Source organism: Somniosus microcephalus, chromosome 24 (genome assembly GCF_052327205.1).
Source record: "Somniosus microcephalus isolate GS21.2 chromosome 24, FLI_Smic_1.0, whole genome shotgun sequence".
In the NCBI taxonomy this organism is placed as follows: domain Eukaryota; kingdom Metazoa; phylum Chordata; class Chondrichthyes; order Squaliformes; family Somniosidae; genus Somniosus; species Somniosus microcephalus.
This window is the reverse complement of record NC_141010.1, coordinates 61,701,298-61,727,820: the sequence shown is the minus strand read 5'-3', so window position 1 is coordinate 61,727,820 and position 26,523 is coordinate 61,701,298. Positions and strand designations below refer to the sequence as shown.

The window sequence follows — 26,523 nt, the reverse complement described above, 5'->3', positions numbered from 1 at the left end:
AACCGCCTGCTGCACCTGCATGCTTACCTTCAGCGGCTGGTGCACAAGGGCACCCAGGTCTCGTTGCACTTCCCCTTCTCCCAATCTATTGCCGTTCAGATAATAATCTGCCTTTCTGTTTTTGCCACCAAAGTGAATAACCTCGCATTTATCCACATTATACTGCATCTACCATACATCTGCCCAATCGCCCAACCTGTCCAAATCATACTGGAGTTACTCTGCATCCTCCTCACAGCACACACGCCCACCCAGCTTTGTGTCATCTACAAACTTGGAGATAATGGCCCAGAAATTCGGGTCTCCACGGGTGAGTACGCACGGGGCACTCACCTGTAGGCCCAATGGAAGTGCCAGATTCCTGCATGCACTGCGCATGCGTGGGACACCGGCACTTCTGTTCCTCTGAAAGCAGGGGTTCAGAGGTCGAACGCGTGTGCAGGAGAGGCAGCGCGTGCGCATCAAACTTAGGTTTTTTTTACAGGTTTTCCCGGGAGGGTAAGTCTCCAGAATTTAGAAATGTAAAAAGCAGGCGTAAGGCCTGCTTTTTACAAGGTAAGTGATGAATTAATTAAAATTAAAACATTTTTTCCACAGGTTTATTATTTTTAAATACTTTAAAGCAAGGTAAGTTTATTTTTAGCCCCATTAGAATGTAAAATTATTTTTTTCAAAAATTTAAATTATTGTTTAAAATAGTTATTTCATGTAATTTATAGTTTATTTTAAAAAATGTGATGTTTTTTAAAAATGTATTTGAAGGTTTAGTGCTATTTTGGGGCCGTAGTATTTATAAGTCTTGACAGCACTTCCTGTCAAGACTTATGAATGGAGCATTCCCTGCTCCGATTGGCTGCCCATGGCCCACGTGATCCCAGGGGACGCTTCGAACTAACTGCGCCCCTGGGGTACGCAAGCACTGTGCGCCAGCAGCTGGACCAGGCCCCGGATCGGAATTCCACGGGAGCCCAGAGCTCAACGGCCGGCGCGCTAGGTAAGTGCAGATCGGGGGCTTACACCCGCGGGAAGCCCCCAACCCGAATTTCTGGGTCATTACATCTAGTTCCCTCATCTAGATCATTAATATATATACTGGGGTCCTAGCCTAATCCCTGCGGTACCCCACTAGTCACTGCCTGCCACTCGGAAAAAGACCCGTTTATTCCAACTCTTTGCTTCCAGTCTGCCAACCAGTTCTCTATCTAAGTCAGTACCTTACCCCCAATCCCATGTGCTTTAACTTTACACGCTAATCTCTTATGCGGGACCTTATCGAAAGCCTTCTGAAAGTCCAAATACACCACATCCACTGGTTGTCCCTTATCTATTCTACCAGTTTCATCCTCAAAAAATTCCAGTAGATTAGTCAAGCACAATTTACCTTTTGTATATCCATGTTGACTTTGTCCGATCCTGTCACTGTTTTCCAAGTGCTCTGCTATTACATCTTTTATAATGGGCTCTAGCATTTTCCCCACTACCGATGTCAGGCTTACCGGTCTATAATTCCCCGTTTTCTCTCTACTAACTTTTTTGAATAGTGGGGTTACATTAGCTACCCTCCAATCCATGGGTACTGTTCCAGAGTCTATCGAATTTTGGAAGATGACCAGCAATGCATCTACTATTTCTAGGGCCACTTCCTTAAGTACCCTAGGATGTAGATTATCAGGCCCTGGGGATTTATCGGCCTTCAATCGCATCAATTTCCCTAACACCATTTCCCTACAAATACTGATTTCATTCATTTCCTCCCTTTCATCAGACCCTATGTTCACTGACATCTCTGGGAGGTTATTTGTGTCCTCCTTTGTGAAGACGGAACAAAGCATGTATTTAATTGGTCTGCCATTTCTTTGTTCCCCATTATAAATTCCCCTGATTCTGACTGCAAGGGACCTACGCTTGACTTCATCAATCTTTTTCTCTTCACATATCCATGTAATTTTTCTACATCTCTTAGGGAGAAGGAAGGGGTCAGCCTTCTAAAGGATCGAGTAACTTTCTTTCCTACATTGTTGAGGCCTTCTTAAGGCCCAAAACGGGACCTAAATCTGCTCTCAGCAGGTGTAGGCCTGGAATGGAACCTGTGAGATGTTAGGCCTGCCGAAATTACCCAGTTAGCCCAGGTACGCTCCCCAAACACTCACCCCCTGAAGTGGTAATCAATGTAAAGTGGGTGAGCCCATGAAGCATCTCCCACCCCCAGAGTAGGGTCACCAAATCTGATTGGACATATTCCAGGAGATTTCATCACATGACCGCCTGTCTCCAACCGCCCCGCTCTCCCGCCATTGGTCACCTGACACGGCCTTCCTCATGGCGCCCCGCCTTCCCAGGCCAATTGGAAAGCGAGCAGACTCTTCATGATCTGATTGGATGATTTCACTGTCAGTCAGATATCTTTTAACCCATCTCCAATATTGTTTTTAATTCCTCTATGATTTATCTCCCGGGTATTGCTCGCGACAATGTGCGGGGAGATTAATCTTTACTTCCCGGAGACTCCCAGACAATCCAGGGCAGTTGATCAGCTTAGCTCGGAGTGAGTTATCGACAGGAAGATGTAAAGACCATCCCAGGCTGCAGCCTCCTGCCGGGGCTACGCGACGATCTCCCGTCACCAGCATCTCAGAGCCTTCCCGTCTCGGGTCTCACGTGAAGACTGGTCAAGGTCTCGGTGTGAGCGAGCTGGCAGGACAGCACCTGTGGAACTGTATCCCAGCAAGGAGCAGGAATGCTGACTGACTTTTCCCTCTCCTTGACCAGAGCACTGACGCCAACGACCGTCCCATTCCTGCCCTGAAGGAGACCAGCGCACAGCTGAGTGTCTGTCGCCCCCCGAGCCACAAGGGCAGCTTGAACTGACTTCATTCTTTTAACGGAAGTCTGGTACAACAGTAATTGGTTTAATATTTCATTTCCTTTCACTACAGTATTTAAAGATGCCAAGAAGTGGGTAAACTGAAACGTAGTCACGTTACAGCTAGGAACCTCGTGGAGTGGTGCAAGCATTGCAGGAGTATAACATTTCAGTCCTCTGCATGCTAGTGCAACTTTTACTGATCGCCACCTTAGTCACTGCAATGGAATCTGCATGGGCAGCAATCTGAAGTATTTTTATAGAATGACCCAGTCAGTCTCGGCTCACAGTCTTCTGGTAGTATGATCTTCACTGACCTCTGGAGAGGTGTGATCAGCAGAGAGGGGGTAGGGAAAGCCAACTCCAACGGTACGCTCCTCCTGTCGAAATGCTTAGAACATGGCCTTGTCATAACCAACACCTTGTTCCGTCAGAGAGACAAGTACAAGGCTTCATGGCAGCACCCTCGCTCCAAGCACTGGCATCTGCTGGACTACATCATCGTCCGAGCGAGGGACCGCAAGGGCGTCCGCATCACCCGCGCCATGACAGGAGCTGACGACTGCTGGACCAACCATCGCCTAATCCGCTCTGTCATCTCCATCAATGTAGCCCCAAAACAGCGGCGGCAACAGAAACAATGCCGCAGGAAAATTAACGCTGGAGCACTCAAAGACCCCGCTAAGAAAGCTCTACTCAGCCTGCACCTCACAAACAACCTGATGACTCCCAGTGATTCAGAGACACAGAGTGCCCAGAGCGTCTGCACTCAAGGACTCCATAATCAGCACTTGTGAAGAGACGCTCAGTCACTCGACCAGGAAACACCAAGACTGGTTCGATGAGAACGACCAGGAGCTAATAAGCCGCAAGCGCAAGGCATTCCTGATCTGGAAACAGCAACAGAGCTCGAGAGCAAGAAAGTAGCTCTACAGATGCCTGAAGGCCGAGGTCCAACAAAAAACTTGCGACCTAAAGAACAGATGGTGGGTGGAGAAAGCGCAGGAGATCCAGCAGCTAGCCGACAACCACGATGTGCGTGGATTCTTTAGCGCAGTCAAGACCATCTACGGCCCAAGCACACAAGGTCCTACCCCACTGCGGGCCAAGAACGGAGAGGTACTCATCAAGGACAGAGAGGCAGTCAGTGCCTGCTGGAAGGAGCACTTCGAAGATCTCCTTAACCGTGATTCTGTCTTCGACGCGAGTGTCCTCAACTCCATCCCGCAGCATGCTACCCGCCACCATCTCAGCACAACCCCAGCCCGACATGAGGTTGAAAAGGCCATCCGACAACTGAAGAACAACAAGGCCTCAGGAGCAGATGGAATCCCTGCCGAGGCACTAAAGCATGGCGGAGAAGCACTACTGGCACGAATTCATGAACTAATTTCTCTTATCTGGAAGGAGGAGAGCATGCCAGGGGATCTCAGAGACGCCGTAATTGTGACCATCTTCAAGAAAGGTGACAAGTCCGATTGCGGTAATTACAGAGGAGTTTCCCTGCTGTCTGCCACAGAGAAAGTCATTGCAAGAATCCTCCTCAATCGCCTTCTCCCAGTGGCCGATAAGCTCCTCCCAGAGTCGCAATGCGGATTCCGCCCACTAAGGGGCACAATGGACATGATCTTCACCGCACTTCAATTACAAGAGAAATGCAGGGAACAGCACCAACCGCTGTACATGGCCTTCTTTGATCTCATAAAGGCCTTCGACACTGTCAACCATGAGGGATTATGGAGTGTCCTCCTCAAATTTGGCTGCCCTCAAAAGTTTGTCACCATCCACCACTTGCTTCACAATGACATGCAAGCCGTGATCCTGACCAATGGTTCCACCACAGACCCAATTCACGTACGACCCGGGGTCAAGCAAAGCTGTGTCATCGCACCAACGCTCTTCTCGATCTTCCTTGCTGCAATGCTCCATCTCACCCTCAGTAAGCTCCCCACTGGAGTGAAGCTAATTTACAGAACAAACGGGAAACTGTTCAACCTCCATCGCCTCCAGTCCAGATCCAAGGTCGTCCCATCCTCTGTCGTCGAATTACAGTATGCAGACGACGCTTGCGTCTGCGCTCACTCGGAGGTCGAACTCCAAACCATCGTCAACACCTTCACCGAAGCGTACGAGAGCACGGGCCTTACACTGAACATCCGTAAGACAAAGGTCCTCTACCAACCTGCCCCCGCCACACAGTACTGCTCCCTGATTATCAAAATCCATGACAAGGCCTTGGACAATGTGGACCACTTTCCATACCGCGGGTGCCTACTGTCAACAAGGGCAGATGTCGACGACGAAGTCCAACACCGCCTTCAGTGTGCCAGTGCAGCCTTCGGTCGCCTGAGGAAGCGAGTGTTTGAAGACCAGGACCTCAAACCCAGCACCAAGCTCATGGTCTACAGAGCAGCAGTGATACCCGCCCTGCTGTATGCCTCAGAGACATGGACCATGTACAGCAGGCACCTCAAAGCACTGGACAGGTACCACCAACGCTGCCTCCACAAGATCCTGCAAATCCATTGGCATGATAGGCGCACCAACGTCGGTGCTCTTGCTCAGGCCAACTTCCCCAGCATCGAAGCTTTGACCACGCTCAATCAGCTCCGATGGACGGGTCACATTGTCCGCATGCCCAATACGAGACTCCCAAAACAAGCGCTCTACTCGGAGCTCCGGCACAGCAAGAGAGCCCCAGGTGGGCAGAGGAAATGCTTCAAGGACACCCTCAAAGCCTCCTTGAAAAAGTGTAACATCCCCACCGACACCTGGGAATCCCTGGCCCAAGACCGCACAAAGTGGAGGAGAAGCATCCGGGAAGGCGCCGAACACCTTGAGTCTCTTTGCCGGGAGCAAGCGGAAGCCAAGCGCAAACAGCGGAAGGAGCGCACGTCAACCCAAGCACCCCACCCACCCGCCCCTTCAACCACCGTCTGCCCCACCTGTGACAGAGACTGTAGGTCCTGCATTGGACTCATCAGTCACCTGAGAACTCATTTTTAATGTGGAAGCAAGTCATCCTCGGTCCCGAGGGACTGCCTAAGAAGAAGAAGAAGAGTATGAGCACGCTGGCAGGCTGCTGAAGTGATATTGCTGCTTGAACTTATCCACCTGATAGTCTTGGGTCAATTCCAACACACCTGTAATTGACAGGGTGCTAACCAAGAAGGAGATTTGGGGATTAGAGTGGGTTCAGAGAAGCACAGAGGAGGCCATTCAGCCCATCGTGCCTGTGCCAGTTCTGTGAAAGAGCTCTCCAATTAGTCCCACTCCCCCCTGCTCTTTCCCCAGAGCCCTGCAAATTAGTGCTTTTCAAGTAGAAATGGCCTCCGAATGGCCTTCTTCTGTGCTGTACAGTTCTATGATTCTAAATTTCTATGAAATTTCCATTTTTCTAATACTCTTTTGAAAGTTATTACAGGAAACTTCGCGATATCCGGCACCGACGGGACTGGCGTGATGCCGATCTATGAAAACTTCCAGACAGACCAGCGCTAATGTTGAAGGATACGGAGGTTTTCATCTCCGTACCTGACAACAAACACTGTTGCTTAGCAACAGCTTGTAAACAGTCGGCCCGTACCTTGGAAGCGTCTCTGTAGCTTAGCAACAGCTTCAGAGAGGATTTCCAGAGACTGACTGTTCAAAAAAATGCTAGGAGAAGAAAAAAAACCTAACAAAACGGCTGCTGATTTCTGCCGTTAGATCGAGGTTTCCGGACATACAACCTCCGGATAAACCAAAGTTTCCTGTATTGAATCTGCTTCCCCCACCCTTTCAGGCAGCACATTCCAGATCAGAACAACTCGCTGTGTAAAATATTTCTCCACCTCTCCCCTCTGGTTCTTTGGCCAATTATCTGAAATCTGTGTCCTCTGGTTACCGACGCTCCTGCCAAAAAACAGTTTCTCCCTATCTACTCGATCAAACCCCTCATCATTTTGAACACCTCTATTAAATCTCCTATTAACCTCTCTGCTCTAAGGAGAACAACTCCAGTTTCTCATCCCTGGAACCATTCTAGTAAATCTCCTCTGCACCCTCTCCAAGGCCTTGACATCATTCCTAAAGTGTGGCACCCAAAATTGGATACAATACTCCAGCTGAGGCCTAACCAGTGATTAGAAAGGTTTACCATAATGTCCTTGTTTTTGTACTCTGAGGGCTGGATTTTCATTGAGGAGTCGGGTAGGAGGCGGGACTACAACTTTCGGGGTTGTAGTCCCGCCTCCATCGAGTTCTAGCCAACCCACGCGATTTTGACTTGATTGACCTTGTTGAGCCCACCCAGCGGGCTCAGCAGGCCAATTAAGGGCCACCCGGCAACAGGTGACGTCACAGATTGATATTTCATCTGTCAAGACCTTTTGACAGATGAAATATCAGCGTTTGACAGCTGTTTGAAGCTGTCAAACACTGACAATCTGTACTCTAAGTTAATTCCTGCCTCTCAGGCTGATTTAGAGATCTCCCCGGAACAGAAAGCTGAATGCTGGAACTTTTGACAGCTGGCGGCCATTCTGCTTTCTGTGCCGGTGAGATGAGGGACTCCCGAGACCTGAAGGAAGGAAAGCTGTAAAGGTAAGTACATGTAAGTGCAACTTCTTTAAACACTTTACACACACCAAACACACTTACGTCTGCACTCATGCACTCATCACTCACCTGAACATCTCGAACCCTCCAAGCCCTTCATCCCGACGGCCCGCCTTGCTAACTTGGCGTGGTTTGGCGCTGTCGGGAATCCCACATTTCAACAATGAAAATAGGGATTAGGCTAAAAACTGCCTGTTAACTACCCGTTAACAGGCAGTTAATTGGCACTAATCCCCTTCCCGCCTCGGGGAAGCGGGTCCCAGTGCGGGTCGGGTATCCGCCTCCTTTGAAGCTGGCATGGAGGTGGGTTGGGGGTGGGATGGGTTCGTGCCCCCCGATTTCGTGATTTTAACCCCCCACATGCCTCCAGTCCCGCCTCCACGGCCCAATGAAAATCCTGCCCCATGTCTCTATTTATAAAGCCAACGACCCTGTATAATCCATGGAATCTTCAGACCCGAGTTTGAGCAGTTAAAGTGACAAATCAGGCAGTGGGCTGCATTATCGGAGGGTCAGGGCACAAATTAATGTGCTCGGATGGTTGGACCCCAAAGTTGACTCCAGGCATCAGGATTCAGCTGCCTCGGCCCTGGAATTCTCTCCCTAAACCTCTTCGCCACTCCATCTCTCTTTCCTCCTTTAAGACCCTCTTTAAAACCTACCTCACGTGTCCAAATATCTCCTTATATGGCTCGGTGACAAATTTTGTTTGATAATCGCTCCTGTGAGGTGCCTTGGGATGTTTTACTGTGGTAAAGGCGCTGTATAAATGCAAGTTGTTGTTGTTACTTAATTTACGAGGAGAGGTTAGGAAACTGGGGTCTGAGGCTCGGTGATGAGCTGACATTTTTGAAACGATGAACAGAATTGACAAAATTGCTTCAGGCAAATTGTGGCGAATGGTTCAGAGAATCACAGAAATTTACAGCACAGAAGGAGGCCATTCGGCCCATCGTGTCTGTACCGGCCGAAAAAGAGCTATCCAGCCTAATCCCACTTTCCAGCTCTCGGTCCGTAGCCCTGCAGGTTACGGCACTTCAAGTGCATATCCAAGTACTTTTTAAATGTGAGGAGGGTTTCTGTCTCTACCATCCTTTCAGGCAGTGAGTTCCAGACCCCCACCACCCTCTGGGTGAAAAAAGTTCTCCTCAACTCCCCTCTAATCCTTCTACCAATTACTTTAAATCTGTGCCTCCTGGTTATTGACCTCTCTGCTAAGGTCCTTCCTATCCACTCTATCCAGGCCCCTTATAATTTTATACACCTTAATCAAGTCTCCCCTCAGCCTCCTCTGTTCCAAAGAAAACAACCCCAGCCTATCCAGTCTTTCCTCATAGCTAACATTCTCTACTCCCTGCAACATCCTTGTAAAACTCCTCTGAACCCTCTCCAGTGCAATCACGTCTTTCCTGTAATGTGGTTACCAGAACTGCACGCAGTACTCTAGCTGTGGCCTAACTAGTGTTTTATACAGTTCAAGCATTACCCCCCTGCTCTTATAATCTACACCTCAGCTAATAAAGGCAAGTATTCCGTATGCCTTCTTAACCACCTTATCTACCTGTCCTGCTACCTTCAGGGATCTGTGGACATGCACTCCAAGGTCCCTCTGACCTTCTGCACTACTCAGTGTCCTACCATTTATTGTGTATTCCCTTGCCATGTTAGCCCTCCCCAAATGCATTACCTCACACTTCTCCAGATTGAATTCCATTTGCCACTTTTCTGCTTCCCTGACCAGTCCATTGATAACTTGCTGCAGTCTACAGCTTCCTTCTTCATTATCAACCACACAGCCAACTTTTGTATCGTCCGCAAACTTCTTAATCATGCCCCCTATATTGAAGTCTAGATCATTGATCTATACCACAAAAAGCAAGGGACCTAGTACTGAGCCCTGCGGAACCCCACTGGAAACAGCCTTCCAGTCACAAAAACATCTGTCACCCATTACCCTCTGCTTCCTGCCACTGAACCAATTTTGGATCCAACTTGCCACTTTCCCTTGGATCCATGGGCTTTTACTTTTCTGACCAGTCTGCCATGTGGGGCCTTGTCAAAGGCCTTGCTAAAATCCATGTAGACTACATCAAATGCACTACCCTCATCAACCCTCCTTGTTACCTCCTCAAAAAATTCAATCAAGTTTGTCAGACACGACCTTCTCTTAACAAATCCCTACTGACTGTCCTTGATTAATCCATATCTTTCTAAATGACGACGAATACTGTCCCTCAGAATTTTTCCAACAATTTTCCCACCACCGAGGTTAGGCTGACTGGCCTGTAATTACTCAGTCTATCCCTTTCTCCCTTTTTAAACAACAGTACAACGTTTGCAGTCCTCCGGCACCACACCTGTAGCCAGAGAGGATTGAAAAATGATGTTCAGAGCCTCCGCTATTTCCTCTCTTGCTTCTCTCAACAGCCTGGGACACATTTCATCCAGGCCTGGCGATTTATCAATACCCGGAGACACAAGTTCAAAACAGGGAATTTTATCAGCCAGAGAGGGTTGTATCGATGATGGTGTAAAATGGGCGATGTCAATCACTCGGACAGTATATCCCCCACCTGATTTTTAATTCCAGCGAAGTCAAATGGAAATCAAAATCCGGCGGGACGTGTAATGGGCAGCCCATCTGATATTGCCCGATTTACACCTCGCCCAAAGTTAAAGTTACCCCGAAACAGTCATGAGGGCTGATTCCAAAATATGGTCTGTGCTGCTGTGGCTCAGTGGGCAGCACTCTTGCCTCTGTGTCAGAAACATAGAAACATAGAAGATAGGAGCAGGAGTAGGCCATTCGGCCCCTCGAGCCTGCTCCGCCATTCAATGAGATCATGGCTGATCATCCAAATTCAGTACCCTGTCCCTGCTTTCTCCCCATATCCCTTGATCCCTTTAGCCTTAAGAAATATATCTAACTCCTTCTTGAATATATTTAATGAATTGGCCTCAACTGCCTTCTGTGGTAGAGAATTCCACAGGTTCACCACTCTCTGGGTGAAGAAATTCCTCCTCATCTCTGTCCTAAATGGCTTACCCCTGATCCTTAGACTGTGACCCCTGGTTCTGGACTCCCCGACCATCGGGAACATCCTTCCTGCATCTAGTCTGTCGAGTCCTGTTAGAATTTTATAAATGTCAATGAGATCCCCTCTCATTTTTCTAAACTCCAGCGAGTATAAGCCCAATCGACCCAATCTTTCCTCATACGTCATTCCTGCCATCCCAGGTATCAGCCTGGTGAATCTTCGCTGCACTCCCTCCATGGCAAGAACATCCTTCCTCAGATGAGGCTGTGGGTTCAAAGTCCCACTGCAGGGACTGCAGCACATAATCCAGGCTTGACACTCCAGTGCAGTGCTGTCGGAGGTGCTGCACTGTCGGAGGTGCTGTCTTTGGGATGAGACATTAAACCGAGGCCCTGTCTGCTCTCTCGGGTGGACGTATAAGATCCTAGGGCACTATTCAAAGAAGAGCAGGGGAGTTCTTCCTGGTGTTCTGGCTATTATTTATCGTTTCCTACATTACAACAGTGATTACACTTAAAAAAAAAAGTACTCCATTGGCTGTAAAGCGCTTTGGGACTTCCGGTGGTTGTGAAAGGCGCTATATAAATGCAAGTCTTTCTTTCTTTATTTCCTTCAACCAACATCACTAAAAAAGAATAGATTATCTAGCCGTTATCACATTGCTGTTTGTGGGAGCTTACTGTGTACAAATTGCTAACAGTGATTACATTTCAGAAGTACTTCATTGGCTGTAGTTTTGGGATTTGGGACGTCCTGAGGTTGTGAAAGGCGCTATATAAATGCAAGTTCCTGCAAGTATGAAAATAAACAGCATGCATTTTCTTTGGACTGTTTGAGGAGGTTTTTCTTGTCTCGATGGGTCATCTAAAGGTTGATGTTAAGGGCTGACATGGTGATGAAGGCAGGAGGGTCTCAGGCCCTCTGGTTGGTGCGGGAACAGTGCCCCACAGTGAGGACCGACAATCGCTCATGGAGAGAATGCACGCCCGCTTTAAATTAAAGTCCTGTCACTCACTCCTTGACACTCCAGTCTGCCTGGTTGTGCATCATTCTCAGCCAGCTCTCGGTCCTCCTCCTCTTCAGGTAGGCCGCAGGCTCAGCTTCCACTCCTGGCGGAGTGTGCTCCTCTCGCTAAATGATAAATCAGTGCATCACACACCAGGTGATCGCCAGGTGACCTGCGATACTTTCTTGAGCTGCAGTGTCAGCCCACCTAATTTATCCTGACTGTGGCTCTGTGCTGGAACCAGTTGTGACTGGAGTCGGGATCTGCCCTGCCTTTATACCATGAGTCTCGCAGGATGGATTTCCGTTGTGTTTATGATCAGGTCAGTGTAGAGATGGGAATAATCTTTTAGCAGTTCCCTGCTCATGTTGTCAGCTGTGTCTCAGTGGATAGCACCCTCGCCTTTGAGTCAGAAGGTTGTGGGTTCAAGTCCCACTCCAGAGACTTGAGCACAAAAATCTAGGCTGACACTCCAGTGCAGCAGTGAGGGAGCGCTGCACTGTCGGAGGTGCAGTCTTTCGGATGAGATGTTAAACCTGCTCTCTCAGGTGGACGTAAAAGATCCTATGGCACTATTTCAAAGCAGAGCAGGGGAGTCCTTCCTGGTGTCCTGGCCAATATTTATCCCTCAATCAACATCACAGAAGCAGATTATCTGGTCATTATCACATTGCTGTTTGTGGGAGCTTGCTGTGTGCAAATTCGCTGCCGCATTTCCTACTTTACAACAGTGACTATGCTTCAAAAATAATTTAATTGTCTGTAAAGCGCTTTGGGACGTCTGGTGATCGTGAAAGGCGCTGTGTAAATGTAAGTCTTTCTTTTCTTTTTACATAGAGAGATATGACACAATCCCTGGCCACACATTTACCTCGGGTGAGGGAAGCTCCTTCGGGACTTTGCCGTCGATCGTTGCGGTTATCAGCATGTCGCCGAGAATTTCCTTCAAATGCCGGGCCATGACAGTCTGCTGCTCCACGCCACAGTGATTCTCCAGGGACAGAATAACGGGATAGGGAGAGACCTGGGGAGAGAATTCAAGAGGTTACCTGGCATCAGCCAAGAGTAGGCAATCTCAGAGAATGGCGAATCTTTGTTAGGCTAATAACTTTAGCAAGAGGTAAATGCAATCTGTGACTACACTCCCGAACAGTATATGGCTCAATTCAAAGTTGCTAATCATAATTATGTAATCATTCATAATTTTTTACCACTAAATTTTCACTTTGCTGTTACTTTGTTTAATTCATATTATTGGATAATTCAATTATTTAGCACAATTGTGTGAGATTACAGTATTGTGTGATTGTACAGAGTGTGATTGTACAGAGTGCGATTGTACAAAGTGCGATTGTACAGAGTGCGATTGTACAAAGTGCGATTGTACAGAGTGTGATTGTAGAGTGTGCGATTGTACAGAGTGCGATTGTACAGAGTGCGATTGTACAGAGTGTGATTGTAGAGTGTGCGATTGTACAGAGTGCGATTGTACAGAGTGCGAGTGTACAGAGTGCGAGTGTAGAGAGTGTGATTGTACAGATTGCGATTGTACAGAGTGCGATTGTACAGAGTGTGATTGTAGAGTGTGCGATTGTACCGAGTGCGATTGTACAGAGTGCGATTGTACAGAGTGCGAGTGTACAGAGTGCGATTGTACAGAGTGCGAGTGTACAGAGTGCGACTGTACAGAGTGCGATTGTACAGAGTGCGATTGTACAGAGTGCGAGTGTACAGAGTGCGTTTGTACAGAGTGTGAGTGTACAGAGTGCGATTGTAAAGAGTGCGAGTGTACAGAGTGCGATTGTACAGAGTGCGAGTGTACAGAGTGCGATTGTAGAGTGCGATTGTACAGAGTGCGAGTGTACAGAGTGCGAGTGTGCAGAGTGCGAGTGTGCAGAGTGCGATTGTACAGAGTGCGATTGTACAGAGTGCGATTGTACAGAGTGCGATTGTACAGAGTGCGAGTATACAGAGTGCGATTGTAGAGTGTGAGTGTACAGAGTGCGAGTGTACAGAGTGCGATTGTACAGAGTGCAAGTGTACAGAGTGCGATTGTACAGAGTGCGAGTGTACAGAGTGCGATTGTACAGAGTGCGAGTGTACAGAGTGCGATTGTAGAGTGCGATTGTACAGAGTGCGAGTGTACAGAGTGCGAGTGTACAGAGTGCGAGTGTACAGAGTGCGATTGTACAGAGTGCGAGTGTACCGAGTGCGATTGTACAGAGTGCGAGTGTACAGAGTGCGATTGTACAGAGTGCGAGTGTACAGAGTGCGATTGTACAGAGTGCGAGTGTACAGAGTGCGATTGTACAGAGTGCGAGTGTACAGAGTGCGATTGTACAGAGTGCGATTGTACAGAGTGCGAGTGTACAGAGTGCGATTGTACAGAGTGCGATTGTACAGAGTGCGAGTGTACAGAGTGCGATTGTACAGAGTGCGATTGTACAGAGTGCGAGTGTACAGAGTGCGAGTGTACAGAGTGCGATTGTACAGAGTGCGAGTGTACAGAGTGCGATTGTACAGAGTGCGAGTGTACAGAGTGCGAGTGTACAGAGTGCGATTGTACAGAGTGCGAGTGCACAGAGTGCGAGTGTACAGAGTGCGAGTGTACAGAGTGCGATTGTGAAGAGTGCGAGTGTACAGAGTGCGAGTGTACAGAGTGCGAGTGTACAGAGTGCGATTGTACAGAGTGCGAGTGTACAGAGTGCGAGTGTACAGAGTGGGAGTGTACAGAGTGCGAGTGTACAGAGTGCGATTGTACAGAGTGCGAGTGTACAGAGTGCGAGTGTACACAGTGCGATTGTACAGAGTGCGAGTGTACAGAGTGCGATTGTACAGAGTGCGAGTGTACAGAGTGCGAGTGTACAGAGTGCGAGTGTACAGAGTGTGATTGTACAGAGTGCGAGTGTACAGAGTGCGAGTGTACAGAGTGCGATTGTACAGAGTGCGATTGTGCAGAGTGCGATTGTGCAGAGTGCGATTGTGAAGAGTGCGAGTGTACAGAGTGCGATTGTACAGAGTGCGAGTGTACAGAGTGCGATTGTACAGAGTGCGAGTGTACAGAGTGCGATTGTACAGAGTGCGAGTGTACAGAGTGTGAGTGTACAGAGTGCGAGTGTACAGAGTGCGATTGTACAGAGTGCGATTGTACAGAGTGCGATTGTACAGAGTGCGAGTGTACAGAGTGCGATTGTACAGAGTGCGAGTGTACAGAGTGCGAGTGTACAGAGTGCGAGTGTACAGAGTGCGATTGTACAGAGTGCGATTGTGCAGAGTGCGATTGTGCAGAGTGCGATTGTGAAGAGTGCGAGTGTACAGAGTGCGAGTGTACAGAGTGCGATTGTACAGAGTGCGAGTGTACAGAGTGCGATTGTACAGAGTGCGAGTGTACAGAGTGCGAGTGTACAGAGTGCGATTGTACAGAGTGCGATTGTACAGAGTGCGATTGTACAGAGTGCGAGTGTACAGAGTGCGATTGTACAGAGTGCGAGTGTACAGAGTGCGAGTGTACAGAGTGCGAGTGTACAGAGTGCGAGTGTACAGAGTGCGAGTGTACAGAGTGCGAGTGTACAGAGTGCGATTGTACAGAGTGCGAGTGTACAGAGTGCGAGTGTACAGAGTGCGATTGTACAGAGTGCGAGTGTACAGAGTGCGATTGTACAGAGTGCGAGTGTACAGAGTGCGAGTGTAGAGTGCGAGTGTACAGAGTGTGATTGTACAGAGTGCGAGTGTACAGAGTGCGAGTGTACAGAGTGCGATTGTGCAGAGTGCGATTGTGCAGAGTGCGATTGTGCAGAGTGCGATTGTGAAGAGTGCGAGTGTACAGAGTGCGATTGTACAGAGTGCGATTGTACAGAGTGCGAGTGTACAGAGTGCGATTGTACAGAGTGCGAGTGTACAGAGTGCGAGTGTACAGAGTGCGATTGTACAGAGTGCGATTGTACAGAGTGCGATTGTACAGAGTGTGATTGTACAGAGTGTGATTGTACAGAGTGTGATTGTAGAGTGTGACTATACAGAGTGCGAGTGTACAGAGTGTGAGTGTACAGAGTGCGATTATACAGAGTGCGATTGTACAGAGTGCGATTGTACTTTTATGACACAATGGGCTCAATGCTCACCCCCATTGCCTGGTGTTTATGTGCCAGGAACGGTTTCACAGTGGGGCCGGTGGCCTCACCGCCCCATTTACACCGGCGATGCGGCCGGTGCTATTTTTTAAATGGTCCTAATGCTGGGCATGCAAATCGCCCGCCTGCTTCAGGCAACGGGCCCCTTTAATATGGGGATTGGGGGTCCCATGAGATAATAGGGCCCCGATTGTGACTTTTGGTCGGAGCTGGCGAGTTGCTCCCTCTGACCAGTTCCACAGGTGCTGGAGGCAAGACCCGGCTAACGGTACGTGTCGAATTATTTCCGTGGGCCCCAGGGGAGCAGGAGTGTTGAAATGTTAACCTCTCTTTTTTCAGAAGGTGAGGTAACTGATTCCTGACTTTATTTCAGATTGCAGCTATTTGTCTTTTTAGTAAGAGCAGTGATTCCATTGTCTGGCAGCAGCCAGTTACCGGAACCCAGCCCCTTTACGCAGGAAACAGTTGTTACTCAGATCTGCTGCCCTCTCATTTCCTTTTCCTTAAATGATTTACTGAGATTGCAATCTGAATTGTAAAATTTCACACCCCTCCTCCTCAGCGGTTCGGGCCTGGAGGTTCGTTGGCATGGTCTGCTGGCGTGACCTGGACACAGGGAGACCTGCACCTGAACAGGTCCGCCTGAGGGCCACCTGATATTGGGCCTCAGGAACACCCAGCAAGCGAAGAGGCTTCGAAATTCAGGCCACTGCATCGCCAGCAGCTGCTCTTAGCTTGGTCGTTAAAGGGGAAGGCGCTGCGAATGGGAGAGGGGGTGATCGGGAGAGTGGGAGATCGGGGGAGGGGGATATCGGGAGAGGGGGGAATGGGAGAGGGGGAGATTGGGAGAGTGGGAGATCGGGGGAGGGGGATATCGGGAGGGGGGGGAATGGGAGAGGGGGAGATCGGGAGAGTGGGAGATCGGGGGAGGGGGATATCGGGAGAGGGGGAGATTGGGAGAGGGAGATCACGAGAGTGGGAGATCGGGGGAGGGGGAGATCGGGGGAGGGGGATATCGGGAGGGGAGGGAATGGGAGAGGGAGATCAGGAGAGTGGCAGATCGGGGGGAGGAGATCGGGGGAGGGGGATATCGGGAGAGGGGGAGAGAGGGCGATCGGGGGAGGGGGAGAGGGGGAGAAGGAGATCGGGAGAGGGGGAGATCGGGGGAGGGGGAGTTCGGGGGGGAAGATCGGGAGAGGGGGAGATCGGGGGAGGGGGAGATCGGGAGAGGGGGAGATCGGGAGAGGGGGAGATCGGGAGAGGGGACCGAGATCGGGAGAGGGGGAGATCAGGAGAGGGGGAGAGGGGGTGATCGGGGGAGGGGGAGATCAGGAGAGGGGGAGACCGGGAGAGGGGGGAGATCGGGAGAGGGGGGAGATCAGGGGAGGGGAAGATCGGGAGAGGGGACCGGGGAGTGAGATCGGGAGAGGGGGAGATCGGGGGAAGATCTGGTGGGAGATTGGGAGAGCGGGTCGATCGGGGGAAGAGTGTAGAAGAGGGGGGTTAGGATGAGGGGGTGATCGGGATGGGGGATCGAGATGGTGGTTGGGGATGTGAGGGCGGTGCGAGAGGTGGTTAGCAGTGGCCTGTGGTTTTAAAGTGGAGCCAGGATAAGTCCCGCCCACCCTTTTGGAGTCTTAGGCGACAGATACATTACAACACCTCAAAAAGTACTTCATTGGCTGTAAAGTGCTTGGGACATCGGGTGGTCGTGGAAGGCACTATAGAAATGCAAGTGTTTCTTTGCTTTCTTTCACTTAGCGGCCAGAAAACAGGCGCAAAGCCATCGGATTTCCAGGCCGCTGAGTGTTCAGGGCGCAGTCCGGCAAAGGCTGGGGTGAGGCTGAGATCACCAGGTGCAAATGTGCCGATTATGGTGAGTGCACCAGCAACAGGCTCTCTGTAACCATCAGCTGAAAGCTGTGAATAGTGAGGCACAAAGGAGCAGGAGCAGGCCATTCAAACCCCTTGGGCCTGCTCTGCCAATCAATTAGTTCCTGGCTGTTCTATATCTCAACTCCATGTACCTGCCTTTGGTCATTATCCCTTGATACGCTTACCCAATGGGCAAGAGGGCTGGAGCACCCTCTAGTGAGCCCTCTGTTACCTTGGGAACTGGCTGAAAAGCAAAGAGATCTCCAGAAAAGGAGAAACCATTTTTATATTGAGAAGGTTCCCTGAGCGGCAACTGCATATTAGTCCCATCACCAGCAGCCTATCAGTGTGAAGAATGCAGGCGGGAATCCCCAGTTCCAGTTGATTTCAGGCCTCAACATTTCACGGGCTTGAGAAAGAGGCCATTCGGGACACGGAACACACGGGGGCTCCTGGCTCTCGGTCTATTTGCCAACCATCGGGCTTGCTAGGGACTGGTGGTATTTTGGAGGTTACAGGCCTCTGCTTAAGTCTCAATCTCCAAGAGTGTAACAGTTGGTTGCCGTGTCCCTGAGACCATGAGGGAGAATAAATATCAGCCTCCCGGCAGTGAGGCTCAAAGCACTCATTGTCCAGGCCCGCACCTGGTCATCTAGGGCAGTGGCCGGAGGCTAAACAGTGACATTGGAGTCACATCCAAAACTAAATTCAACAACACCAGTGAAAAAGGGAAGGAAATCGGGGAAGAAAAAAACATCAAAAGAGAAATGTTTGCTGGAGTGGGTCAGAATCGATACATAAGTGTGAAAGGTGAAAGGTCTGAAATGTGCTTGAACACAAAGATCAGTAAAGAACTCGTGCAGTTTAAACCTGGGGTCCCTTAGAAGCTGAAATAGAAATGCAGAGGGCCTAGGAACATAGGAAGAGGCCATTCAAACCTGTTCCATCATCCAATCAGATCATGGCTGATCTGCACCACAACTCCATATAAACCCACCTGAACTCCATATCCCTTGATAACCTCACCCAACAAAAATCGATCCATCTCAGTCTTGAAAGCTCCAATTGACCCAGCATCCACAGACTTTTGGGGAAAGAGTTCTAGATTTCCACTACCCTTTGTGTGAAGAAGTGCTTCCTGATTTCACCCCTGAACGGCCGGGCTCTAATGTTAAGAACATCCCCTCGTTCTTGATTCTCCCACCAGAAGAAATAGTTTCTCTGTATTTGATGGGGTTCATCCGCTCCACCTGGACTCTGGGAATGGTCCCTGTCTCTTACTGTCAGACTCTGGGAATGGTCCCTGTCTCTTACTGTCAGACTCTGGGAATGGTCCCTGTCTCTTACTGTCAGACTCTGGGAATGGTCCCTGTCTCTTACTGTCAGACCCTGGGAATGGTCCCTGTCTCTTACTGTCAGACCCTGGGAATGGTCCCTGTCTCTTACTGTCAGACTCTGGGAATGGTCCCTGTCTCTTACTGTCAGACTCTGGGAATGGTCCTGTCTCTTACTGTCAGACTCTGGGAATGGTCCCTGTCTCTTACTGTCAGACTCTGGGAATGGTCCCTGTCTCTTACTGTCAGACTCTGGGAATGGTCCCTGTCTCTTACTGTCAGACTCTGGGAATGGTCCCTGTCTCTTACTGTCAGACCCTGGGAATGGTCCCTGTCTCTTACTGTCAGACCCTGGGAATGGTCCCTGTCTCTTACTGTCAGACTCTGGGAATGGTCCCTGTCTCTTACTGTCAGACTCTGGGAATGGTCCTGTCTCTTACTGTCAGACTCTGGGAATGGTCCCTGTCTCTTACTGTCAGACTCTGGGAATGGTCCCTGTCTCTTACTGTCAGACTCTGGGAATGGTCCCTGTCTCTTACTGTCAGACTCTGGGAATGGTCCCTGTCTCTTACTGTCAGACCCTGGGAATGGTCCCTGTCTCTTACTGTCAGACTCTGGGAATGGTCCCTGTCTCTTACTGTCAGACTCTGGGAATGGTCCCTGTCTCTTACTGTCAGACCCTGGGAATGGTCCCTGTCTCTTACTGTCAGACTCTGGGAATGGTCCCTGTCTCTTACTGTCAGACTCTGGGAATGGTTCCTGTCTCTTACTGTCAGACCCTGGGAATGGTCCCTGTCTCTTACTGTCAGACCCTGGGAATGGTCCCTGTCTCTTACTGTCAGACTCTGGGAATGGTCCCTGTCTCTTACTGTCAGACTCTGGGAATGGTCCCTGTCTCTTACTGTCAGACCCTGGGAATGGTCCCTGTCTCTTACTGTCAGACTCTGGGAATGGTCCCTGTCTCTTACTGTCAGACTCTGGGAATGGTCCCTGTCTCTTACTGTCAGACTCTGGGAATGGTCCCTGTCTCTTACTGTCAGACCCTGGGAATGGTTCCTGTCTCTTACTGTCAGACCCTGGGAATGGTCCCTGTCTCTTACTGTCAGACTCTGGGAATGGTCCCTGTCTCTTACTGTCAGACTCTGGGAATGGTCCCTGTCTCTTACTGTCAGACTCTGGGAATGGTCCCTGTCTCTTACTGTCAGACCCTGGGAATGGTCCCTGTCTCTTACTGTCAGACCCTGGGAATGGTCCCTGTCTCTTACTGTCAGACTCTGGGAATGGTCCCTGTCTCTTACTGTCAGACTCTGGGAATGGTCCCTGTCTCTTACTGTCAGACCCTGGGAATGGTCCCTGTCTCTTACTGTCAGACTCTGGGAATGGTCCCTGTCTCTTACTGTCAGACTCTGGGAATGGTCCCTGTCTCTTACTGTCAGACCCTGGGAATGGTCCCTGTCTCTTACTGTCAGACTCTGGGAATGGTCCCTGTCTCTTACTGTCAGACCCTGGGAATGGTCCCTGTCTCTTACTGTCAGACTCTGGGAATGGTCCCTGTCTCTTACTGTCAGACTCTGGGAATGGTCCCTGTCTCTTACTGTCAGACCCTGGGAATGGTCCCTGTCTCTTACTGTCAGACCCTGGGAATGGTCCCTGTCTCTTACTGTCAGACTCTGGGAATGGTCCCTGTCTCTTACTGTCAGACTCTGGGAATGGTCCCTGTCTCTTACTGTCAGACCCTGGGAATGGTCCCTGTCTCTTACTGTCAGACTCTGGGAATGGTCCCTGTCTCTTACTGTCAGACTCTGGGAATGGTCCCTGTCTCTTACTGTCAGACCCTGGGAATGGTCCCTGTCTCTTACTGTCAGACTCTGGGAATGGTCCCTGTCTCTTACTGTCAGACCCTGGGAATGGTCCCTGTCTCTTACTGTCAGACCCTGGGAATGGTCCCTGTCTCTTACTGTCAGACTCTGGGAATGGTCCCTGTCTCTTACTGTCAGACTCTGGGAATGGTCCCTGTCTCTTACTGTCAGACTCTGGGAATGGTCCCTGTCTCTTACTGTCAGACCCTGGGAATGGTCCCTGTCTCTTACTGTCAGACCCTGGGAATGGTCCCTGTCTCTTACTGTCAGACCCTGGGAATGGTCCCTGTCTCTTACTGTCAGACTCTGGGAATGGTCCCTGTCTCTTACTGTCAGACCCTGGGAATGGTCCCTGTCTCTTACTGTCAGACCCTGGGAATGGTCCCTGTCTCTTACTGTCAGACTCTGGGAATGGTCCCTGTCTCTTACTGTCAGACCCTGGGAATGGTCCCTGTCTCTTACTGTCAGACCCTGGGAATGGTCCCTGTCTCTTACTGTCAGACTCTGGGAATGGTCCCTGTCTCTTACTGTCAGACTCTGGGAATGGTCCCTGTCTCTTACTGTCAGACCCTGGGAATGGTCCCTGTCTCTTACTGTCAGACTCTGGGAATGGTCCCTGTCTCTTACTGTCAGACCCTGGGAATGGTCCCTGTCTCTTACTGTCAGACTCTGGGAATGGTCCCTGTCTCTTACTGTCAGACTCTGGGAATGGTCCCTGTCTCTTACTGTCAGACCCTGGGAATGGTCCCTGTCTCTTACTGTCAGACTCTGGGAATGGTCCCTGTCTCTTACTGTCAGACTCTGGGAATGGTCCCTGTCTCTTACTGTCAGACCCTGGGAATGGTCCCTGTCTCTTACTGTCAGACTCTGGGAATGGTCCCTGTCTCTTACTGTCAGACTCTGGGAATGGTCCCTGTCTCTTACTGTCAGACTCTGGGAATGGTCCCTGTCTCTTACTGTCAGACCCTGGGAATGGTCCCTGTCTCTTACTGTCAGACCCTGGGAATGGTCCCTGTCTCTTACTGTCAGACTCTGGGAATGGTCCCTGTCTCTTACTGTCAGACCCTGGGAATGGTCCCTGTCTCTTACTGTCAGACTCTGGGAATGGTCCCTGTCTCTTACTGTCAGACCCTGGGAATGGTCCCTGTCTCTTACTGTCAGACCCTGGGAATGGTCCCTGTCTCTTACTGTCAGACCCTGGGAATGGTCCCTGTCTCTTACTGTCAGACTCTGGGAATGGTCCCTGTCTCTTACTGTCAGACTCTGGGAATGGTCCCTGTCTCTTACTGTCAGACCCTGGGAATGGTCCCTGTCTCTTACTGTCAGACTCTGGGAATGGTCCCTGTCTCTTACTGTCAGACCCTGGGAATGGTCCCTGTCTCTTACTGTCAGACCCTGGGAATGGTCCCTGTCTCTTACTGTCAGACTCTGGGAATGGTCCCTGTCTCTTACTGTCAGACCCTGGGAATGGTCCCTGTCTCTTACTGTCAGACTCTGGGAATGGTCCCTGTCTCTTACTGTCAGACCCTGGGAATGGTCCCTGTCTCTTACTGTCAGACCCTGGGAATGGTCCCTGTCTCTTACTGTCAGACCCTGGGAATGGTCCCTGTCTCTTACTGTCAGACTCTGGGAATGGTCCCTGTCTCTTACTGTCAGACCCTGGGAATGGTCCCTGTCTCTTACTGTCAGACCCTGGGAATGGTCCCTGTCTCTTACTGTCAGACTCTGGGAATGGTCCCTGTCTCTTACTGTCAGACTCTGGGAATGGTCCCTGTCTCTTACTGTCAGACCCTGGGAATGGTCCCTGTCTCTTACTGTCAGACCCTGGGAATGGTCCCTGTCTCTTACTGTCAGACTCTGGGAATGGTCCCTGTCTCTTACTGTCAGACTCTGGGAATGGTCCCTGTCTCTTACTGTCAGACCCTGGGAATGGTCCCTGTCTCTTACTGTCAGACTCTGGGAATGGTCCCTGTCTCTTACTGTCAGACTCTGGGAATGGTCCCTGTCTCTTACTGTCAGACTCTGGGAATGGTCCCTGTCTCTTACTGTCAGACTCTGGGAATGGTCCCTGTCTCTTACTGTCAGACTCTGGGAATGGTCCCTGTCTCTTACTGTCAGACTCTGGGAATGGTCCCTGTCTCTTACTGTCAGACTCTGGGAATGGTCCCTGTCTCTTACTGTCAGACTCTGGGAATGGTCCCTGTCTCTTACTGTCAGACCCTGGGAATGGTCCCTATCTCTTACTGTCAGACTCTGGGAATGGTCCCTGTCTCTTACTGTCAGACTCTGGGAATGGTCCCTGTCTCTTACTGTCAGACCCTGGGAATGGTCCCTGTCTCTTACTGTCAGACTCTGGGAATGGTCCCTGTCTCTTACTGTCAGACTCTGGGAATGGTCCCTGTCTCTTACTGTCAGACTCTGGGAATGGTCCCTATCTCTTACTGTCAGACCCTGGGAATGGTCCCTATCTCTTACTGTCAGACCCTGGGAATGGTCCCTATCTCTTACTGTCAGACCCTGGGAATAGTCCCTGGCCTAGAAATTCGGTATAGCCGCGTTTGTGGCGCTAGTCCTGGCGATGCGCAAAGTTTAGCGTCAGGCGCAATTTAGCGCCACCTAGCGCGATATTGGGTTGCAGCGCCCTTAAAGGTGATTGCGGCGCTAAATCAGGCGCTGCACGCTACTCTTAAGGCGCTAACCCGGCGGCGCAACCCAATTTCGCGGCGGCGGGGTGCAGCGAGGGTACTGTCAATAATCACTTTCCCTGAGACACACTGGCGCCGGCCAGCTCTTAAAGGGGCAGGTCAATTGGCATCACCAGACACACTCACTGCCTTGTAGGCCTTCAAAGCGGTGGGAGCCTACCTGTGGCGCACCAGCCTAGCAAGACATGGAAAGGGTGAGGCAGAGGGCGGAACGCCTCACTGATGGGGCATTGGATGCTTTGGTTGGCGCAGTGGAATCAAGGCCAAGGAAGATGGTCGGAATGTGATTTATGTTTTGGACAGTCTCCCGGGTGTGAGAGGCAGTTATGTGTCAGTGTATTAATTTTGCTTTCTGTTGCCATAGCTTTCTCATGTTTGAAGGAACCACATTTTGTGTAATGAAACACTTTCTTCATTTACAATGGCCATGCCTGCTATTTACATGCATCTTGCCCTTCACAGGCTTGGGGGTATCAGACCGGTTCCATTCCTGTTCTTGGAATGGCAGCAAGCATTCCGTGGGAGGGGCCTAGAAGCTACTTCTGATCAGCCTCTGACGCGCAGCCTGAGAAGAGCCGCTCGCGTAGAAGTTCAGGCCAGCAGCCATCTCCTCAGCCACCGACAGAGATGTCCTGCACCTTATCTGAGGCTGCAGATCTGGCTGAAGCAGCTGGCACAGCTCAGTCACCACCTCCTTTCTAAATCGCAGCCTTCTGACACACTGCTCCTCCGGCATGCTCATGTAGGAAAACTGCTGTCGGATAACCCTGCCAGCGTAAGGTCTGCTGTGGCGACGTCTGTTGGCCCTCCTCCGTCTGGCCATGCCCGCCCCTCTCTCCCAGCGTCTCAGTGCCCTTTGCAGATGATTCAGCAGCAGGACGTTCCCCTCCAATGCAGCCCCCATAATAAGTGCCCACAGGAAGGTCCCCCGTTGTCAAGGCTCACCAACAGCAAGGTGATGGTCAGAAGGCTGAAGATCGTCTGCCTGCGCTGGCTCAGTGGTCAAATGGCTCTCAATGTGCAGCTCAGCAACTCTTTGTAGCTCTCAAGGAAGTTGTGATCCAAAAATGGCTGCCACTTTTAAACCACACCAGTCCCCTTAAAATAACGCTCCTCCAGCCCGAGAGCGACTTGGTAAGGCCCAGGTAAGCTGTCACTATTAGCGCCAGGCGCTACGGAGGGGGGCGCCACTGAATTTCCGGTCCAGGGCGCCCAAAAGGCGTTGCACACTCAAATGATGTCATAATCAGCCTGCGCCCATGAGCGGGCGCTAAGATTTAGCACCGGCGCTAACTGCATGCTCAATATGGGGCGAGGCGCTTGGTGCCTTGTGCCCGCCCGGAAATTGGCTAGCGCCCCACTTCTCAGCCTCTTTAGGCGTTAATCGGTGGCGCTAACAACCAAATTTCTCCCCCCCTGTCTCTTACTGTCAGACTCTGGGAATGGTCCCTATCCCTTACTGTCAGACTCTGGGAATGGTCCCTGTGTCTTACTGTCAGACTCTGGGAATGGTCCCTGTGTCTTACTGTCAGACTCTGGGAATGGTCCCTGTCTCTTACTGTCAGACTCTGGGAATGGTCCCTGGGGCAAAAATTCGGTATCGCCCCATTTGGGGCGCTAGTACTGGCGGTGCGCAAAGTTTAGCGCCAGGCGCGATTGATCACCACCTCAAGCGATATTGGGTTGTAGCGCCCCTGAAGGTGATTGCGGTGCTAAATCAGGCGCTGCATGGTACTCTTAAGGCGCTAACCTGGCGGCGCAATGCAATTTCCCCGCGGGCGGGCGCAGCGCAGGTGCTGTCAATAATCGATTGGACCTAGACACGCTGGCGCTGGTCAGCCCTTAAAGGGGCGGATCGATTCTCATCTGCAGCCACACTCTGCGCCTTGTAGGCCTCAAACGCTACGGCAACCTACCTGTGACGGCCAAAACTTCAAGGACATGGAGAGGGTCAGGGAGAGAGCGCAGCGCTTCAGCGAGGGGGCATTGGATGCTGTGGTTGGCGCGGTGGAGCACCGGCGAGGTGTGTTGTACCTGGAGAATGGCAGGAGGCCTAATCAGACCGAATACCGCAGAGCTTGGAGCGAGGTTGCCCAAAGAGTCACCTCCAGCAGCATGGTGGCCAGGACTCCTGTGCAATGCAGGAAGAAGTTCAACGACCTCACTCAGGTCGTTAGGGTGAGCGCCTTTTTCACATTCATCTTCATCCCTCCATTTGCACCTCACTTTATGGCCAGAGGGTGCGCAGAGCCCCAATGGCCAGCTGCCATCCAGCACCCATGGCCCTTTCTGGAAACACACACGCACATTCAGCTCAGTGCATAATGTAAGGGCTATTCTACCATGGGAGGCATGTGATCTCAGCTCAGGGCATAATGTAAGGGCTATTCGACCATGGGAGGCATGTGATCTCAGCTCAGGGCAGCATAATGTAAGGGCTATTCGACCATGGGAGGCATGTGATCTCAGCTCAGGGCAGCATAATGTAAGGGCTATTCTACCATGGGAGGCATGTGATGTCAGCTCAGGGCAGCATAATGTAAGGGCTATTCTATCATGGGAGGCATGTGATCTCAGCTCAGGGCAGCATAATGTAAGGGCTATTCTATCATGGGAGGCATGCGATGTCAGCTCAGGGCAGCATGTTTCATCACACCCCGTCCTTTCTCTTGCAGGCCAAGCTGGCGAGCAACTGCAGGCAACAGCTTCGTACCGGAGGAGGCCAGCCTCACCTGCAGATCCTTACAGACCTGGAGGAGCGAGTCCACCAGATCGTTGCAAGCCGAATGAGTGGTCCCGTCGCCTCTGGAGCTGCCGACCCCATTGTGCACAGCGATGGTAAGGTCATCACCTTTTTGAACTCTCTCCTTCCACTTGTTCCCCCCACCAGCATGCTTTTTCACTCTGGACCCATGTCAGAGCATTGCAGCACTCATGCATCCCTTGCTGCCACCCTGTCCTTTCGCTAAAGCCACTCTTCAACCTCCCTGCTTTCAGATGCTGCATCACCAGCTCGGGAGTCGGGCCCTCAAGCTGCCAGGGACACTGACTCCGGAGGCGACAAGCAGGAGGAAGCCGGACCATCCAAACCACCCTCAGGCGAGCCAGCCCCTC

The 26,523-nt window shown here is 50.8% G+C and overlaps 1 protein-coding gene across 3 annotated transcripts in view; it reads right to left on the bottom strand.

The window, feature by feature from the left end:
• Positions 1 to 26,523, bottom strand: part of LOC147101507 (1-phosphatidylinositol 4,5-bisphosphate phosphodiesterase delta-3-like) — a 275,280-nt gene that overhangs the window by 61,316 nt on the left and 187,441 nt on the right. For all 3 annotated transcript variants that reach the window (XM_085966655.1, XM_085966656.1, XM_085966657.1), the window contains exon 8: positions 12,378 to 12,530. In XM_085966655.1, coding sequence (XP_085822781.1) covers positions 12,378 to 12,530 — 153 coding nt within the window. The remainder of the gene's footprint in view (positions 1 to 12,377; positions 12,531 to 26,523) is intronic.